Genomic DNA, 21,862 nt, shown 5'->3' with positions numbered 1-21,862 from the left:
CCCGGTGCTGCAGCCCATGCTGCGCCGTCACACACTCTGCAGTCCGAGGCCTGGCTTGGCCAAGGTTGGAAGGCACCAGCACGCAATGGTGCCAGTCAGAGACCTCCCACTGGAACAGGTCGCTGTGCCAGTCACACACCCGGAAGCAGCTCCTTTCCTTTGGAGGCCTGTTGCTCTCATCACAGTTAGACAGGTGACCCGTCCACCCTTCCAAGTGGAAACACCACAGTGCCCGGCTCTGCACTCCTCCCGGTCCACAGTCTCCTGTGCACCTTCCCCAGGGGCCTAGGGCAGAAAGACAAAGGTGTCAACCACTCAGAGATTCCATGATGCCATCCACACAAAAATGGGTCAATGCGCACACTTCCCAGCACAACCCCTATGAAATTATGGATCTGAGTGGACAATATAATCTGCTTGCTAAAGAGTGTGGATGCTGAATCCTCTTTGCCTTTGTTGAAACCCCCACTCCAACTCTTACCAGCAATGTCAACTTGGACGAATTACTTGCACTTTCTAAGCCCTACACTCCTTAACTACATAAGGGAGAGAATGAAAACACTCACTTGTAGAGCTGTTCTGAGGATCAGTGGTAAAAAGTGGTGCCAGGGAGACAACACATGCTCAATACATGATTGGTATCATTATAATCATTATGGTGCAAGCCTATATATCTAACCCAAAATTAATACATTCTAGTTAGAGAATGTGTCAATCTAAAAGAAGAGCCCTAAACCTAGGATTTTAATAAAGTAGGATTTTTCACGTTTCCAAGCCTTTGACTCAATATTGCAGGTGGCTCCGAAGAGAAATACATTTAAAAAAAATAGTAATAACCTGCAAAAGTATCCTAAATATATTTTCATTTGCTAAATAGGTGTCTCTGCTTTTGGATTTTGCTCACAGAGTGAACTGCATGAAACAGAAAATATCTGATGGAAGAGGATCTACTAAAAGCAGCGTCAGCAACACTGAACTGCCTGTGGAAATTCTGCACCTCTGATTCCTGAAATATACCCACTTTGATTTTTGATAGGTACAGACTCCGGGTAAAGCTTCCAACATTAGTTTGTAATATGCCAAATCTTTAATTAATGAATATGTTTTCATGGGAAAGAGTCCCACAAAGAAATGGACAGATAAAACAGCGTCAAGCGATGTTTCTCACGTTGTTTTGCATCTAATTGGTAGACATACCAGCCAGCCTTATCTAGAAGGCTGATGATACGTTTCATAAGGATGACAAGTAATCAGATATTTGCATCAATGGGGAAAAAAATACTTCCCTCTCTTTCACTTTACTTAATATGTAACATGAACCCAAGAAAACTTTACCAGCTTAACCATGTAAACGTTGTCCTTTTACTAGGTTGTGATAATAAAGGCAATTCATACCCTGAGAAAGGTTTGAATTTACCTAGGTACGAGAAAGTAGGTGCAGTCTTTCTCTCTTCCCCCAAGTCTGATCAAACACCCAAAACTTCATGGAATATGTTTTCATGCACATCCATTACAATTCTAGGAACAGGAAATGTGTACAGAGTCATGCACATTTAGGAAGAGACATATACATCCCCCCCAAAATAGGTATTTGCATCTGTGGCCACATGCTGCAATGAAATCTCTCACTATAGCAGGACATCAGTTTGGGGGTTCTAATGTACAATCTTCCCAATTCTTCCTCACAGTACTGTCTAGATAATGCAGACCTACCATGCCAGTGACGTCTATTACTTTGTGAGATTAACATAGAAAATACTCTCTTGTCCTTTCAGTGTCCCCATCCTGGAGTCTCCCCTGGCTGAAATGGACAGAGGAGTTTCACTGGAGTAAGTCAACTTTTACTCATACCAATGCCCTTGAGTTTGCCCATACATTTCCCAGGTGTGGTGTGTCTCAGCACTGACTGCCCCTGGCACAGTACATGCACAGGAAAAAAAAAAAAAAAAGGTACTCTCAACACAAGCTGATTTCATCAATTGCCCTCAATTCTGGTGATTTTGTCCTGGATCACCCACAGTTTTGTGCTTTGTAAATTGAGATGTTTATTGCTGCATGAAAGCCATTTACAGGCTTCATGTGCCCAGACATTCTGGAGCAATTGCAGTTCAAATATGCCACCCCTTGTCCATCATGCCAGAGTATACATGCACATTTTTATTATTGCGCCCCCCCCAAAAAAAAATCTCCATGGTTACTCAGTAAAGAAATACTTCCAAAAAATATATCTTTGTAGCAAACTTTTAAAATCTAAAGTCAGTTTTGAATAACATGAAACAGCTATTGGATGAAATTGAAAGAAGCACTTTTTGAAAGTACTAGGTTTTTAAATAATAGCTGTCTGCTTATCTTTATTTGTTGAAGGATGAAATACACACAATTTTCCCCTTAGGACTTTTTTTGCGTAAAGAAAGTAAGACCAGAAATATCAAACCATTTCTAAGCAATCTGAAAAAGCTAATATTAAACTTAAGTCATCTAGAACAGCTTACAAAGTGATCTTTATTCTTACTTTTAAAGCATTTTACTAACACATTTTCTTATTAAAATGTTTTCTTCTTCTTGTAAGTTTTCCGCCTACTTTCAAAATTGTTAAGGTAGCTCTTTTTTGTTATTTGAAATCATTAATATTTTAAACCTTATACATTACTATTCTTTCCTTAGCTTTCTCATTCTCCATCTATACAGAAATACACCAAACAGCAAAAATTCCCTTAGATCAATGGAAGACAAAATATAACTATTAAATGATTATCGTCATTTGTTAAGGGCTAGCAGTGCTGTGCTGGGCTTGGACTGGTACCAGAGGACTATTATATATTTAAGAATTTTACCAGGTGGTTGTTAAATCATTCATAGTTTGACATCAACCATGATGGGAGTATTTACACCACACCACAATTTAAGGCAAATCAAGACATTAAAAACAAACAAACAACAACGGCAAAAACCCAACAGCTGGTTTGTTATATACTACTAGTGATTTGCCCAGTTCCTTCCTATTCCTTACAACAGTCCTCTGACATGGGGCTAGAATGCTTATTTTAGCAGCTGGAGAAGTGAAGATCAGAGAAGTTTTAAAGCATATCCAAGGTTACACAGCTAGTACATGGTAGGCAAATGGGACTGCAGCTCCACAAGACTCCAAGCATGGGCTCCTGCCCTGCATTTGAAAAGTCTTTTCTAGAGTGAGCATTGGTGTATGTGCTCCTTACATCCCAAGGCAGATAGATCCGTTTCTTAGCTTAGCTCTGATCTCTCCTATCTGTTAGTTAATACTCCTTTGGATATCAGTACAAGTAATCAAGGTGGTATGTGGGCAATGATTTCCCCCCTCCTGGCCCTGGAAATTTAGGATGGCAGGTCTTGCACAGTAAGACACATGCATGTTGATAAGCATTAGTCAGTACATTCAGGAAGGCACAGTCAGGGGAGAATATTTTCTTTTCATATTAAAAGCAAACTTTGCAGACAACTGAACAACATGTAAGTAACAAGGAAATATAAAGTGAATTGTGTATGCTTGGAATAAATGAAAAACAAATTGCAAACAAGATATACAAGACGGAGACAGGACCTCTCAACAATTGACCTATAACAATTTGCATTTCTCAGGCATACAGAAGAATGTGTTCCCTGATTTATTCAGTTGTGTTTGCCTATGAACTTTAAACACACACACTAGTGAAAATCACATAGCCCTGAGGGATTTGCCATTTCGGAAAACATGCATATTGAAGTCAAATGTGAACTGCAGTCTGAGAAATCTTGTATCCCTTGTCCAGGTTCAGAAATAGAACATATTAAAGCTTTGAGCAGTTGTGTGGAGAAAATGAATATCACCTTTAAATTTTCCACATACGTAAAATGTGATTATAGTCACAATATATATCTGAGATGAGTTATCTAAAGAAACATATAGGAAACCCATGCTTTTAAACATCAGTCATTCGGTATTTTTTAATTGAAAACAGGCCCCAAGTAATACAAATTAAAAAAAAAAAAAAAGAATTTACAACCAGTAAAGGATTAAAAATTTAGTGAGACATACTGTTCCTTTAAACCAAAACACTGTGTTAAAGTCTCAGAAAATACTACGATGGTATAATAGGAATAATAATTCAGTACTTGTTTACCTGGACCGACATTATATAAAAACATCATCCACCTGCAACTTACTACCTTTTCTGTACAATAAACACAGCCACTTTGAAATAAACTGCTAAATCCTTTAAATCACATCAGTTTTAATTAACACATTAACATTTTGGTTTAGAAGTAAAATCTTTGGGCGTGAAAGGGTGGCATTTGTGAATTCTTGGATCACGTTCACATTAGACTCTGTGATTCCTCTTTTTTTTTTCTTTTTTTTTTTTTTTCCTGCCTGTGCTTTTGCAGAAAGTGCAAATATGTGAATGCTCTAATGTAATATTCCCCTAGAAGAGAAAAGTGCTGGCACATTGTGGTCTCTTAATTAAGTTATCCTTAACTGGGTTAGTTAAGATTTATGTATCTCTCAATCTAAATCATCATATTTAAGATGACCTGCCAGATGCCTGAATTTTAGGTGTGGCATTCACTAAGATGCCTACAACAAGGGAAAAAGGGAACTCAAGAGTTCACATTCCAGCATTTGCCACTGTTGGAGGCAGCAATGCTGACTTAATACCATTCATGCAATAGGAAAAGATGCTTATTTTACTGTGCATTTTTTTTCAACCGCAGCTATTATTAACCTTTATTTTTAACTTGGGCAATGCAGTTGAGGCATGACAGGAAAGTCAATGCAAAGCTTTGATATCTTAACCAAATTATTTGTAGAAAATTACATACCAAAGAACTCATAAACCTCAACACTACCAAATGTGATATAAAACAACATTGACCAACTGGTAAGATGCCTTACCTCCAAGAAATAGCTCGAAACTTATGCAGTAGCTTTCACTTCTTACATAGCCTTCATATCTACCATGGAGTAATTAAAGTAATGCTTCCCTTACATAGTGGACAAATATCTAAGAAATCACACTTTCTAAAATACATAAAAAACCCAAGGAATGAGAAAAGAGTAACATCTGTGCATTCATTCACTAACATAACAATTACTCATTAGCGGCTACTTGACAAGTAGTGTATTAGACTCTGGAAATATAAAAATAAATGAGACACTAAGTATCTCTCACAAAATCTGTACGCTAAATATAATGCCAGTTTGCTCCTGAGGAGGACATTTGGTCTCTCCTTCGAGTCTATTTACATTTACTTGGTACACAGTTTAACAATTTTAATGCTTTGGTTTCCAGAGCTCGTTAGACTTAAAGAAGCAAACCAGAGACTGGGAGGGATTAGTGGAAGCAGGGATACTGAGAGAAAATAGAAGCCAGAAGATATGGCTATTCTATGGGCTACATTTCTGAAACTATCATGTTAATAACTCCTACTAGCAGAGGATGCCCAAAGCCATGCAGCACTTCCCAAACTCAGAGAAAACTGTTATACAAATAAAGTATTGACTATCAATAGAAATACAACACAGAAAATGTACAAGCATGGAAAAAATTTAAATGAAAAAACATTTAAACCATAATGAATTTTGTTTAAAAAGTTGCACTCCACTCTTTACAGGAACCAAAAAGAATCCTTTATTAATAATAAAACTTTTTTTTTTAATATTTTATCCATTTACTCATGAGAGACACAGAGAGAGGCAGAGACATAGGCAGAGGGAGAAGCAGGCTCCTGATGATGTGGGACTCGATCCCAGGACCCCGGGATCACGTCCTGAACCAAAGGCAGATGCTCAACCACTGAGCCACCCAGGTGTCCCAATAATAAAACTATTTTTAAAACACATTTGCAGTCTGAAGGATATGTGTGCTAAAGTATTCCAATGATTTCCATTAGAAGATTTTAACAGCAACAGTTCAGGGCTACCAAATGTAACTTCAACTTCACTTTCATAGGAATAAAGGCTGACTTTTGAAGACAGTTTATGATTCCGTACAAGACCACCACAGAGCATTTGAACTGAATATTTATACTTCCAGAAAGCATAAGCATTATTGCTAACCTTCCAGGCTCTTTCTGTATGGTTGTGTTTTTGTTTGACACCTAACAGCACGTTCTAAGTTCATCTTTGTGGACAGATGCCTCTGACTGAAAAGCAAAGTGCCTCTGTTACTTATCATTTATGATTACAAATTATTAGTTGCCAGTGGCTAGAACATCCATTAACAGGAGCTTGACAGCAAGGCAGATTAGAAATATATCTGAACGACTCATCAGCTAATGCAAACACCACAGAGACAGAAAACCACTCTTTAAAAAATTGTTTATCAATAGTTCTGGTTTGAATTCTACTTTCTAAAGATTCTGAAGCCTAAAAGGAAACCTCAAACCTCATATTCTTCACTACATTCTGACATAAAGTGGGTCCTTTCAGATCACTAAAACCTACAGGCTGCTAAGTGACTCAGATGGGGGAATGGAAAGGTAATGTGACAGCCCACAGATCTGGGAGGAGGAAAGGAAGCCCAGACAAGTTCTATGGGTTGCCCAAGGTCATGCAGTCATTTGGAGAAGAAATGGGACAGACAAATCCATTGCAGGCACCCACTCCAATGATCTTTACACTATACCATGTGGGCTTCTATTGTAACATCCTAAGACTGCAAGGGAAGAATAAGGACTCTGTAAATGGTTGTAATCCAAGAAGTGGGGGAGGGAAAGGAGAAAAAACATAAAAATAAATAGAAATTACATAAAGACACATATAACACAAGCAACGAATTGTCTGTACCAGCACCTGGACCTGTTCCCAGGGGCCCTTTCACAATGTATTATGTGAAATGGGATCCTTCCTGCCTTTGCATGCTTGAGAACACGGACTGAGCTGCTGTTCAAGAACATAGAGAACCAATAAGGGCAAGAGGCCTAAAGGACAAATGAAGCCTCAGGCATGCGTCCCTAAAATAACTATAGTAAATAATAGTAATAACATGTTTTTATCACCTACCATCTTCCCAATACCACATGTACATTGTTGATATTCTTCTGCTTTGCTAGATGGGACCATCAAAGCATGAGGTCGAAGAACGTGCTCCAGGTAAACAGCTCTTGGGGGCGCCTGGGTGTCAGTTGGTTAAGCGTCTGACTCTAGATTTTGTCTCAGGTCCTGACCTCAGGGTTGTGAGATCAAGTCCTGTGCCGGGCTCCTCACTGGGTGTGGAGCCTGCTTGAGACTCCCTCTCTCCCTCTTCCTCTTTCCCTCTCCCTCTCTCAGATAAACAAACAAATAAGATAAACAGCTCAGCAGCCCTGACATTGAAATCTCCAGTTCTATCTACTTTATGCCTTCTCCACAACAACTGCAATTTAACTACCTTTAGCAGCCATATCTCTTGAGCAAATGAAGCCTTGCAATGTCCATTAGATACACTATATCTAGAAGAGGGTCTTTCTGAGCACAGCTGGTGTGAGGGGCTCAGGGCATAGCCACTCTTCTCCTGCCTGAAGCCGTTCGCCCCTAGCTTGGTCTCAGCTCACTGGCATGGCTCAAGTGATGGCCCCGGAACTCCTGGGGCTCTGATACTTGTCAACGGATATTTATGGGATGTTCTCATCCCATAAATATGGCTCCACTCAACTTTGACTTTGCTTACAATAAATGCTTTGGCTGAGACCCCTCAATTCCCTGGAGAAGCAGAAGACAATCATTTACTCAGCTGTTTGGCATCAGTTAAGTGAAAAAGGCAATGAACAGTCCCCCAGAAACAGAGTGAAGCTGAGTACCACACAATATTCTTCTGAAGGACTTTCTCCCTCAGCTTATCGGCCACTCAGGCAGTGACTAAACTTCAGGAGGGCCAGAAATTTGTTTGCTTTACACATCAGAGAAAGCAGACTGGAACAGGAGCTTGGGAGGCTGAAATTTTTAAGTTGTGCCCCTCCCGCTCCAAAAAAGAATAAAGTGCCATGTCCACAGTGAATAATCAATACATGTTGGGCTTGATAAAGAAGGCCCTTTTTACTGTGGCCTTAGAGGTTCACTGGAAAAGCAACAATGTTGAGACTACGTACATAGGCTTTAAAAATACAGAAAGCAAAAGGGCAGGGTGGCATCCACTTTATCATTAAGCAACTGAAGGATTAATTTTGCCTAGGATAAAAATTGCACTAGAGATAATATTTTTTTTCTTAGTAATTTCAATTCTCTAGCAGTTACATGGAGTATATCTGCTTCTCAATACACCTTCTCACTAGTAGCAGATATGCACGGTGAACAAACCAGAGAGAACCAAAAAACATAAGCTACATTTGAGTGGACAAAACATCTAGTTCATTCAATTTTTTCTTCCCAAAGGAATAGTTCTTTCAGTTCTGAAACAGCAATTTTAAGACAGTTTGAGACTCTTCTCATCTGAAAAATAACTTTCAAGTTACTGATTTGAAAACATATTTGAGAAACAACAGTAACATGGCATAATCACAGTATCATACTCTATCTGAAAACACTAGAAATATCTATTTATCCTAAATAGTCTAATGAGCATCCTAAGGATTCTATTTACAAAGAGCAAATCTAATCAATCACCCATCAGCTTTACTTCCTAAACATCAATCCAGTCTATCCATGCTTCTTCATTCCCACTGTCACTACCCTCACCCAAACCACCACCTTTTCTTTTTTTTTTTAAGATTTTATTTATATATTCATGAGAGACACACACAGAGAGAGAGAGAGAGAGAGAGAGGCAGAGACATAGGCAGAGGGAGAAGCAGGCTCCATGCAGGGAGCCTGACGTGGGACTCAATCCTGGGACCCCAAGATCACACCCTAGGCCGCAGGCCAGCGCTCAACCACGGAGCCACCCAGGGATCCCCCACACCACCTTTTCTTGTATGAATGAAAGGAGTAGCCTCTTGACTGACCTTCTGGCATGTTCTGTCCCACCCCACTATACCCATGACATCAATTCTTTCTCCATATTATAGACATATATCTTTTAATAATTCAAATTTGTACCACTTTGGGTGCAGGTTATCATCTCTATGGTATTTCTATGCTTAAAGCTCATCAGTGACTTCCCATTCTTCTCAAAGAAAAAATTTTAACATGACATACAAGTGCCTACCTGACCTGGCCCCTTCCCACCCCCTTAGTATCTGGTCACCAGAGCCACCCACATTCACTCACTGCTCTGCCATTTGGTTGGCCACCTCTCTGTTCCTCCAATATTCCAAGTTCCCTAACATATCTGGGAGGCCACATGTACTATTCCTCAAGGCAAACCACATGCTCCACCACCTATGGCCAAATTAATTCCTTCTCACTCTTCATATCTCAAATCACTTTCTTAGGGAACTCTTCCCTATGCTCTGGCACTACCTTACTCCTCTACAAAACACTCATCTCACTTGCAATTACAAATCCGACTGTGTAATTTAAACTTTGTCTCTCCCACTTGATTCTAAATTCTGTGATGGCAGAAACATGTCGGTCCTAGTCACCATTCTATTCCCAGCACTAACCTAGTGCTTGGCATATGGTTAGCCTCCCACCCATTATCAAAACTGGAGCAAACAGCATTGTAGGAAGCAGAATCATGTCTAAATATAACAAGGAGTAATGTCACCACCGGAAACTCACCACACAAATGAGTGGATGGTTTTGCCCAAATGAGAGGAAAAAAGAAAAAAAAAAGTCTGTTCTGTGTTTTCTTAGCATATGTTTAAAGGAAGAAATCCTCAACGTGATGTCCAATAGAATTCTTAAAAATCTGTTTTCCACAACCCTGTTTGTAACACTCATTATTCTTTGTTGCAACTTTCTGGGCCCCTTCTTTCCAGACTCCACAAAGCCCCTGCATTGAGGAATGGGGTACTCAGTCTTCTCATGATTACTATGCTAATTTTACCATTAATAAATACACAAGTCTACAGAAATACCTTTGACCTGGGACAGAGATCTCATCCAAATATTCTAATTGACCAAGGAAGTTGACTCAACACGTAAGATTGCTATTATCTTTTTTTTCTCAGAGGATTCAAAGCTTTCTTTCCCCCCCACCTCAGAGAATTACAAATCAGATCCTATCATCCCAGCCTACTACTAGCAAAACTAAAGAGTGACTGGGGATAAAATTATTACGGTGGTTACAACTTCACTATAATAAAAGCAACAGTAGTACTGCAGACACTGTGGACAGACATCGTGCTCAACACTTTATAACAATCATGTCACTCAGTCCTCAAAGCAGTCTTGCAAAGTAGACTAATTTTCAGAACTCCCAGATGCCTCAAGTTTCCAATTTCAGGAAAATTGGCAGAAGCAATGAAGAGAGTGAATGTGTCACTTTATAGTCTGTTGATATGATTACAAATTCTCTGACACTGAGAAAAGACCTAAGAAGGTAAGGATCTGGAAAGTGCACTTAAAAGACTGTTCATTTGGACCACTCCTCTGTCTAAGGAGAAGAAGCACCAGAAGCAGAAGGAAACTCAAGAAATCTGGGTGCCCTGGTTGGTCCCTGCAGGTTCCTGGCTGGATTCTGAAGGATTCTGTGTAAAATGTCTTTGTGCTCAAACCCTAGTGCAGCTCTGAGTGGGGTTGTTATTCTGAAGGGAGGAGTGGGTAAGAGACCAAGTCCCCATCTTCGTGTGGGGTTCGGAGAGGGGACAAATATATTTAAGGAGTACATTTGGTTTAAAGAAACACAGATTTGGGATGTCTGGGTGGCTCAGCTGTTGAGCAGCTGCCTTCAGCTCAGAGCATAATCACGGGGTCCTGGGATCGACCCAGGGTCCCTGGGCTCCCCACAGGGAGCCTGCTTCTCCCTCTGCCTATGTCTCTGCCTCTTTTTTTGTGCCTTTCATCAATGAATGAATGAATGAATGAATGAATGAATGAATAAATAAATCAAGAAAGAAGAAAGAAAGAAAGAAAGAAAGAAAGAAAGAAAGAAAGAAAGAAAGAAAGAAAGAAATTATTTTAATTAGAAGGAACACTTTTTCAAAAAAAAAACAAAAAACTTTTTTTAGAGAAAGAATGCTCATGTGCAGAGACCAGGAGTGGAGAAGTGGGGAGGGACAGGGATGGGCAGAGAGAGGGGGAGAGAGACTCTCAAGCGGACTCCTTGCACAGGACTGGATCTCAGGACTCTGAGATCATTGTCTGAGCTGAAATCAAGAGTGGGACACTTAACTGACTAAGCCACCCAGGTGCCCTTTGAGGACACTTTTGGGAATGAGCACAGACAGCCCAAACAGATTCTGCCTTTTGTGTTGCCAGAAGTCTTTTCATCAAGGTCATGTCAGATGTTTCTTCTCTTGGCACAGAGCTCCTAATTCAAAAATACAAACTTCCCCCCTGCCCCTTTGTCCTATCTGGTGTGAGACTGATAAGAATAGAGATGTTGGTGTTAGTAACAGAGACACAAACACCATGTACCTTGTTTCCCCAGAGAGGGAATGGCAGCCTAGGGTGTCGAGGCAGAGAAGGCCAAGGTTACTGAGCACCTCCTGCAGATGCAGGCGCTCAGCACAGTGGGAGAGCAGCAACAGCATAAAGGGCAAGATACAGCATAGAATTCAGGAGAGGTCAGCCAACCTGTCAGGAGTAAGGGCCTTCTAGGTGGTGACCAGTATGAACACATGGCTAAGAAATATGTGGACCTACCAAAGAAAAAGTAGGGGACCCTGGTGGTATAAAGAGCTCCAAACAAGTAACCAAACTAAGCTAAACAAAATTATGTTTCTTGCACAATGAAAGTTTTAGCTGAGATGAGTGCCCACTACGATAATCACCACCACATATAATAATTAAAGGAAATCAGAGAAGCAATAATAAACACATCCCCCACCAGCCCAAGGGCTGACAGCCCCGTAGAACATTCAAGCCATTGGCGCAATAGCACACTGAGAAAATCCATCCTCATTACCCTTTTCTAGCTGACTGAGCACAAGGCAGTGGCCTGAAGCCTGTATCAACTCTTTTTAGCCTTCTCCTTCCCTGCGTGGCTGGAATTTCCCAGGGTGCTTTGTGCGAATCCAATTTACAATGAAAGTGAATTGAGGAAATGTCATCCGAGTTACGGGGGTAGTTTACATTTACATAACGAAAATAATAATTATTGTAAAGTAGCATTTATCATCTGATAGACAATGTTAGTACATAGATGACTGGAAAAAAATGCTGAATTTTAACAGCTTCTGGGGACAAGGAAGGACAGGGCTGCCTCCTGGCCTTTCCTGTAGTAATCACTTCATCTGATTCCAGCTGAAGATAACATATCATCATTCAGGAAATCCCAAAATGTTTTCAGTGGAACAGCTGCATCCTCTGAGATCAGTACACGGAGAGGAGTGCTGTTATTAAATAAATTTGTGAACAATGCAGAGTTAAATGAAATTTAAAGTTTTCTACTTCCAGGAATCTTCGATGCTTTTTAAATATACATTGTGAATCTCAAAGAATTTATCCCTAGAATGCAATGGTTTGCAAACTTCTTTCCATACATCATTCTTTTCCTGGAAGAAAAAAATATATATATGCATATATATCTATATTTTACATGTATGATGCTTTTTCCTTGTTAGATGAGATGGCTGACCATATTTTTGTAACCTCAATAATTTTAAATAACATGAAATAAAACAATAGTTTCAACTTTAGAGTCCGATGAAACTTTCAATCCAAAGCCTAGCACTTATATTCTCAAAAGACAGAAACACACACAACCACAAAGTATAAATCAGGATAAGTCTAACTTATAAGTTGACTTATAATAAGTCAACCACACATCAGAATAAGTCTAAGATCTGCCACCTGTTCACAAAGAATGAGACAGATATAAAGCACATAGCAGAGATCCACCTGTCCATTAGGAGTTACCCGAACAATTTCAAAGACAGAGGACACGAGATCAAAGTGCATGGGACTGTGACAAGGCTTAAGGTTGCAAAGGCATGAAACAATTCAGAGCAAGTGCTGAACATGTCACTGATTTGCAGCCCAATAAAAAAGCCCTGCATATGGTACACCTCTCTAATTTTAGACTTTCTATATCATTTCAAACATAGCTTGTGTTTTGCTAGATTTTACTTCAGGATATGACAAGATGTACATTATTGGCCACACATTAGTGAATTAGTATAATTACAGTAATGTAATCACTGGTTCTAGGTTTAGAAGACAGATTTGTTGACTCTGTATTCCGTGAAGGAACATTACATAAATGTGATTCTCTGTAATACACAACAAACTGAATTGACTTAAATATATTTATATATCTATATAATTACATTGGTATGGTATTATATGTTATATTAAATATATAGTATATACAATACTAATTTTATATTAATGTGTGACATATGTTTAGGCCAATTCTATTTCCGATGCATATTTAACTATACATATTTATGATGTGTATATATAAATTTGTAGGTCATATAATAGTTTATGTAATCATATTAGATATAATATGTATGTATGAGTGTGTAAGTATATAAACACACAGACACATACATTCATGTAAATTCATGTTGACTGTTGATTCTGTTAACCTGTCATTGTATTTCTTTCTTTTTTTTTTTCTTTTTTTCAGAGAGAGAGAGAGAGAGAGAGAGGTAGAGACACAGGCAGAGGGAGAAGCAGGCTCCATGCACCGGGAGCCCGACGTGGGATTCGATCCCGGGTCTCCAGGATCGCGCCCTGGGCCAAAGGCAGGCGCCAAACCGCTGCGCCACCCAGGGATCCCTCTTTTTTTAATAATAATTTTATTTTTTATTGGTGTTCAATTAGCCAACATACAGAATAACACCCAGTGCTCATCCCGCCAAGTGCCCCCCTCAGTGCCCGTCACCCACTCACCCCCACCCCCCGCCCTCCTCCCCTTCCACCACCCCTAGTTCGTTTCCCAGACTTAGGAGTCTTTATGTTCTGTCTCCCTTTATGATATTGCCTACCCATTTCATTAGTATAAATCAATACCCACCACTAGAATGAATGGCCTCAATGACAGAAAGTATTGCTTATCTGCATCCCCCATCCCACCACCCATAACCTCAGGGAGACTTTTTCTGCTTCTCTTCCTTCTACCCAAAGACAAATGGACAACTATTCCCCTTAGTTAAAATAGGGTGCTTCTGAATATAAACATCAGAGTACTGATATCCAACACTTAAGGAATATCAGTTCTTTCTCCACATGGACCACACAGAAACTCATGACCCACAGAAAGATACTTCTGATTCATCCAAACAATTATTAATTGACAATCACTGTCAACACTACTCCGGTATATTTCTGTTCTCTAAAAATCAATATGTAATTCATGGTCTAGGTATATAAATTTAATATGAACCATAACATTCTACTCCCTGGGCTCTAACTTTCTGTAACACGCTATTAGAACCCTTTATCCGGGATCCCTGGGTGGCGCAGCGGTTTGGCGCCTGCCTTTGGCCCAGGGCGCGATCCTGGAGACCCGGGATCAAATCCCACGTCAGGCTCCTGGTGCATGGAGCCTGCTTCTCCCTCTGCCTGTGTCTCTGCCTCTCTCTCTCTCTCTCTCTCTCTGTGTGTGTGTGACTATCATGAATAAATTAAAAAAAAAAAAAAAAAAAAAAAAAAAGAACCCTTTATCCCCCTTGTGATTTCAGAGAATTAGTTTGAGCACCTCATAATTCCTATCCTGATGAAACACATTATCAAAAGCCTATGCCACTTTGAAGTAATTGAAGTCCACACTTTCTAATCTACATTAAGATTTACTTGAGGTTTTCTTTTACTCCATTCAACACAGATGTCATCTCAGCATGAATCCCTCTCCTCTGCTTTTTTCCAGTTGACTTCATGATCCAGGGGATATGTTGGACGACTGATATACTGGGTCCCAGTAAAGATAATGCTACCTCTGTTCAACGAGGAGAAAGGAAGAATCAAAATTAGCTTTCATACTCACATGGGGGTCAGGGGTCTGGTGACCCCACAGCTCTCCTGTCTGCCTTTCCATTAGAATACATATGTAAGCATTCTCTAGCCTTTGTAATTCTCACTGAAGAGACCCCTGACCTGCTTCCCTTTGGCCCATTCCTCTTTGACCTGCTTCTATCTTTTGATAATTGCAGTAAGCAATGGAGGCAGAGTATCACTCACAGTGCTGCCAAACCTTTTGTTCTACTATGGGGGTGACTACAGATGTGAACGATTTGTCAGTGGTTTGGAAGCTTTGTATGAGTAGACTAGGATGGTGCACGGGGCAATAACAGCCAACCCCAACCTGAAAATCAACATCTTACCTGACCATCTGGGCACGGGAAATGGACAGAAACACAGTAGAGTGGGCAAGGATCAGCTCACAGTGTCTGACAAACTACCCTTAAATGCTTATGCTCATTCATTCTTGCAAACACCTAAAGCAAAGAGTCAACAATGGTAACCACTTAAAAATAGGAGAGAGCAGGCTCATAGAGAGTGTTTTGGAGCTATACAGACTTGAGTTCAAATCCTGATTGTGCCATTCAGCACTCTCTGATGTTCAGTTGCACTATTTACTTTGATTTTCAATAATTTCAACCTGTATGTGGGCAAGAATAGAAATGCTGTATGAAAAGCTCTTGACTCAGTGCCTGGCACACAGTGAGCACCGAATGAATAACAGTCCATGTGGGAGGTATTGTCTGGTACGGAGCTCTTGGTCTATATAAGCATTGATCTCAAATTTGGCATTTGGCATTTGGGACCAGATAATTCCCTGTTGTGGAGAGTGGTCCTGCGCACTGTAAGAAATTCAGAGGCATCCTTGACTTCCACCTCTAAGCACCAGTAGCCCCCCTCTGCCCCCAGTTTCCAGGCATTGCCAAATGTACCCTGGACAGCAAAACTGCCACACGTGAGAACCCCTGAAGTACACTGCATCATTTAATCTTAACACAAATCCTGGGAGGTGGGTGACTTGTCCATTCCACAAAAAAAGTGACATTACCTATCCAGGATCCCAGCAGTAATAAGGGGGAGATCCAGAACAGTGAGCCAAGAGCCTGAATCCCCTTGTGTCCCCCATCTATATTTTAAAGAAGAACAACAGAAGTCACTGACACTTATTCAGCATTCTATGTACAACCTCTGGCTGCCCAAAGCAATGTTTATTGACTGCACGATTCACCTTTCTCCCATTTTTACTAATCTTCGATACACAAATTTTCAGAGTCACCCTTCCCTATAGGTTTCAGTGCTACTTTATTAAGGCTCACTTTAACTTCCCCGTCCTCTGCTCTGGAAATAACCTAGGCTTTGGAATCACAGTCTGGATTTGAACTGTGGCTCCTCCACTTTCTAGCTATATGACTATGGTCATGTTATTTGATCTTGCCTTTATGTCCTACAGAACAGCAACCCAGATTTTGTAGACTTCACGGTTGTATGGACAGCCAGCTGTCCTGTGCAGTCTGCTATGCGGAGCAAAGCTAAAAGGTTCATAATTGCAGTTGGGAAGTGAAATGCTGCCCTCCATCCTTTTGTGTTGGCCATTACTAGAAGCAGGATGATTCCTTCCCCTGCATTAAATGTACTCTATTCAAATACTCAAAAAGATTAATCTTATCTCCCCCCACAGAAACACAAGTTTAAAATAATCCAACTCAACAAACTGAATAACCCAACCGCCCCAGCTAGTTTAAGGCTAAGAAACCTTACAATGGGCCCAGCAGCATTGCTTGTTGGCAGCCAAAGGCAGTGGAGGCTCTTTTCCCAGGGAAGGGGCCAGGATCCTCCACAGTGCAGTCCATGAGAGGGCAGTAGAGGCCTGCGGCCCAGCACAGACAGCCCAAACCTTTTCCTAGTAAGATTGAACATGACCATTTACCTTTTGACCTCTTGCTGTAGTGATTTTGAAGGAGGTTTTAATAAGATCTTTAAAAATCTCACAGAGGGACGGCTCAGCGGTTGAGCGTCTGCCTTCAGTGCAGGGCGTGATCCTGGAGTCCTGGGATCGAGTCCTACCCACATCGGGCTCCCTGCATGGAGCCTGCTTCTCTCTCTGCCTCTCTCTCTCTCATAAATAAAATATTTTTAAAAATTAAAAAAAAATAAACATAAAAATCTCACAGAGAAAATGTCAAGTATTTCAATCACTTTCCACTCCTAGAACTTCAAAAATCATCAGACATTCTTAAGTAAGGCCATTTTTAAGAACACACAGCTCCTTGGGGGCATCTGGGTAGCTCAGTCAGTTAAGCATCCAACTCTTGGCTTCAGGTCAGATCGTGATTTGGGGGTCCTGAGATCAAGCCCCATGTGTGTCTTAATGCTCAGCAGGGAGTCTGCTTGAGATTCTCCCTCTGCCCCTCCCCTTTGCTCATGTACACTCTTTCTCTCTAATAAATAAATAAATCTTAAAAATGAAGAAGAAGAAGAAGAAGAAGAAGAAGAAGAAGAAGACGACGACGACGACGACGACATAGTCCTTTAAATTTCAAACTGAGAGATAACTACATGACCATCTTGAGCTCAAACTCTGCAGGTGCAATGAGACACTATGGATCAGGGTTTCATCCTATGTTAGAAATTTTACAAAGTAAAAAAAGAAGAAAACAATTCCAATTGATTCACCAAAGGAAGAGACCAATAAACCATTTTTATTTTTATTAAGCATTAATAAGATGTAAATCTTAACATATAAATAAGAATATTTAGGATTATCCTTCTCATAAGTGATGCAACCACCACTAGTTCTTTTTTATATATCATCCTTGATTTAAAACATCCTCTCTAACATCCTTAAAGTTATTCTTAATGTCCTCTGAATAACCTTTTCCATACTATCAGTAAGACATGCATCTATTATAAGCTACACTGTTTATACCACCTTGTCACACAATTGGAAACATGTGAGAAAAAGCAATCTTAAGATACCACTTGTTAGTGCAAAAAGTGCTTTCGTTAGATAAATCCATATTTTTCTTCTTGAGAGATGAAGGAGGAGAGAAAAAGCAAAACTGTGATACACCCTCCTTCCCAGGTTAACACTAGTCGGAAAATAAAAATAAGACCTTTTTTCAGATAAAGAAGTAGGAAGAATGAAAACAGCAGATTATATTCACATAAAAAAATACACTGGACCTCTACAGGCCTGTCCTTTTAAAACAAAAGAACAATAATCACAACATGCCACATACACATATATTCATTTCAGAAACATGAGCTCCACTTTCAAATGGCTCTTGATTAGCCTGAGTAAAAGAATCTGGTATTCATTTATATTTAGATCATTTTAATAAATAAGCATAAAGTATTCAAGTTGAAATTGCATCTACCTATATAAAATATGAATTCTGTATTAATTGTAAATTGTATTACAGTACTATTTATAGTACTTAAATATATAAACAATTCAAGTCTGCATTAAGTGACTGCTGTGTAGAAAACAAAGATCAAGATTATGTCTGAAATATCAAAATTTGATATTTAAGATGCCATTTCTGCTCTCAGATTGCTTAGAATCTCCTAGGAAAAGAAGACTTAGCTAAAATCTTGTCCATATAAAGAATAATTAGTTTCTTCAACCAATGTACAGAGGCTTTAGAAACACTGGGTTAGAAGAAGTTATTCATGCTGAAAACTGGATGTTTCATGGACAGTAGAGTCTTATAAAGACACTTTTTTTTTCTCAGATAAGGAGGAGAAAACGGGAATGATGTGAACAATTTTTGGAAAATCATAACAAATGGTCTTGATTTTGTCAATCAAATAGGAGGGAAGCAACAAACTTCCAGCTATAAAACACATAAGTTACAGGGATGAAAAACATAGCATAGAGAACATAATCAATAAGATTGTAATAATTTTGTATGGTGACAGATGGTAACTACACTTAACATGGTGAGCATTTTTTAATGTTGAATCATTTAATTGTTGAATCACTATGCTGTACACCTGAATCTAATACAATATGTCAACTATACTTCGATATGAAGAAGAAGAAGAAGAAGAAGAAGAAGAAGAAGAAGAAGAAGAAGAAGAAGAAGCAGCAGCAGCAGCAGCAGCAGCAGCAGCAGCGAGGAGTCTGGGTATGAGAAGTGACCTGACATTTATTGATCGTATGCTCTCTGCCAGCCACTATGCTGACTGCTTGAAGCACTCAGAGACCATAGTATATGCCATCTTCCTTGCTCTTATGAACAAAGATATACATTGGCTCATGCTGAGTATCATTAGAAGCAGTCACTTTTATATAAGGATCTAAAGGAAGGAAGGGTTCAACACAGTACTCTACAGCTGTTGATGTCAAAATATGTTATGATCACACAAGAGATGTTGACAGAGCTGGTGTTTCAATTAAATATGGTTTAACACAAAGGGAAAAAAGGCCTAAAAAAATGGAAGGGGAACAGAGAGAGAAAGTTTCAGGCCAGCCACTGTGAGACAGTGAGAGAGACAAAGAATCCAGTAGGGATAAGTAATAGTCCCTCTACATCTGCTGTCTGATACTACACTATGCAAATATTTAAAGGTTACCTTGCATCTGTGATAGAGATACCCTTTCAACGATATTCCCCTACTTCGCTAGGTCCCTCTGGGAAAGGATTGCACACACCATTCTGATGAAATACTTTCAGAATGACACTACACAGCGGACACTACACAGCAGTTAGAGATATTTCAAAATAGCCCTCCTTAAGCAAAAGTCTACTTGTGACAGGTGTATCTTTTTGCGTTTCTGGAAATCATATTGAGAAAGCTGTAACAGTTCTGCAAGGATACTGAAAGTGAATAATCACTCTTTGGAAATATTGGTAATGACAATATATCTTCATCCTTCATAGTTACTCATAAGTTTGATAGTGTAACTGAGAGGGGGAAAATGAGTATTGCTCTGAAAATAATTGTGATGTTACATTTGCCACATTGGTGAGATAAAAAAAAAAAAAAAGACGTAACAGGAAGACTATGTGTGCTGACATTTCATTAAAAGCACTGTGGACGTTTGTATATGGCTATTAAGCAGGAACACCAGGAAATGAAGATTACCTTTCAGAAAAAGAAAATCATAAGGTAATTCTACTGAACATTTTGAATTGAATAGTGAGTATTTCATGTGAATTTGTGAAAATAACTGAAAGTTGTGGTGTTTGTAATAATGTCTTAAAAATACTTATAATTCCATATGAAAAGCTCTGAATCATTTAATCTTTTTTAAAGCATCTAGTGATTTGTTTTAAGCGTTTGCACATTTTGAATATGTGGAAGCACATTTTATGTACTCCAGAGTACTGCTGATGTAGTAGGTAGTATATCATCAAACTACCACAGCAGCAATTCTAAGGTCAAAGCTATTGCTTTTGGGTTTGATACATTTTATACATGATTTATGGATTAATTTTATGGAAAATATGTAAGCTATATGTCCCAAAAAGCATTTTATGGCATTATAACAATAAAATGTTATAGTTATGGGATGCCCTTCATCTAGTCATATCAAAGCCCTTTCCTGACATTAGTTAATCCTTGTAATACCTCCTCTGAGACAAGGAAGTATTACTTGCACTACCTTTTTTTAGAACACAGAGCGCACTGGGGATTTTCACAAGTCTAACTGGATTTAGAAATACTAAAAATCATTGATGTGTTTATTCAGCCAGTCAGTGTATGATGAACCATAGAAAACATGCTAGGACCTGGGGATAGAATGGTCTGGAAAAACAGGACCACTATCCATGGCCTCTTTCTTGGAACTTCTTGTGAAATGTGTGAAATACTTCAATTCATGGGGAACAACACAAAACAATAAAGTAATATTTCTCTTATCTAAAAGCTCACACTCATAATCTGGGAACATACTTCTCTACAATATTTTCTAGCAGCAAAAAGCTCAGCTTCCAAGGAGCAAAAATGTGTCACCAAAAGGCGAGCTCCTCCTGCCACAGATTGTTCTGAGAATTACTTTACACTTCTCCCTGACAGAGATTGGTTAACTGGTTTCCAAGCCAGTGAGTCAAAGTAAAATGAGAAAAGAAAGGGGTACACTTAAATGGTGGTAAAAAGCAGGTGCTTCAACAACAAATATAACACAAGTAGCTTCATGATAAAAAAAAGAGACACACATACCCCCACAAAAGGCAAATTGTAGGGCTCAAAGCTCATACCAATCAGAGATTAATAATTTTGTCAGGGGCTAAGAGTCCTGAAACCCATTCTATCTTGATCATGTTATTGATGATGGCACACTTTCAATGCTCCCTGTATCCAAACTCTTTGCAGCAATTCCATCAAGATGTGGAATCTACTTCCTCATCCCCTGAAATACTGACTTACTTTGTTCCGAACAATGGCTGGGACTGACTATGCCAGTTCTGAGAGATCTCAAGAAGCCTTATGCACTCCTGCTTCCTGTGTACTCCTGCTGCCATGTGAACTAAGCTAAGCCTTGGCTAGCCTGCCGGAGGATGGGACATCATATGCACCAGAAATGAATCACATCAGCCATGACCATCTCAGATCAGTCGGCTTCCAGCAGACCCTCTAACTGACTAGAGATATAAGGGTAAATCCAGCCCAGAGCAGCAGAATCACCTAGCTCACCTATACACACATGTACAATCATAAAATTATGTATTATTCTGGATAAGCCTAATTGAAGACTTGAGGTCACTATGATGAAGAGCTCCAAAGGAATCACCCCAACCCCCACATGTATGTAAAAATATGATTCCCTAAGCCCTTCAGCAAGCTTTGAGATCTTCTTCTCTAAGTATCCTGCATGTCCTACTGGAGTACTGACTGTGGTCTGTATACAATATAGACATTTTTGTATTTGTGTTTATCCCACCAATCTTCCTCTAAATCCATATGCTTATGTAC

At 39.5% G+C, this 21,862-nt stretch overlaps 1 protein-coding gene across 1 annotated transcript in view; it reads right to left on the bottom strand.

Annotated features, from left to right (window-relative positions):
- Positions 1-21,862, bottom strand: part of THSD7B (thrombospondin type 1 domain containing 7B) — a 725,689-nt gene that overhangs the window by 574,388 nt on the left and 129,439 nt on the right. The window contains exon 2 of the mRNA XM_072789046.1: positions 1-285. This exon is cut by the window's left edge and continues 526 nt beyond it. Within this exon, the coding sequence (XP_072645147.1) occupies positions 1-285 (285 nt within the window). The remainder of the gene's footprint in view (positions 286-21,862) is intronic.

The sequence above is a fragment of the Canis lupus genome, chromosome 20 (assembly GCF_048164855.1).
Source record: "Canis lupus baileyi chromosome 20, mCanLup2.hap1, whole genome shotgun sequence".
Lineage (NCBI taxonomy): Eukaryota > Metazoa > Chordata > Mammalia > Carnivora > Canidae > Canis > Canis lupus.
This window is presented reverse-complemented; position numbering and strand designations above follow the sequence as displayed.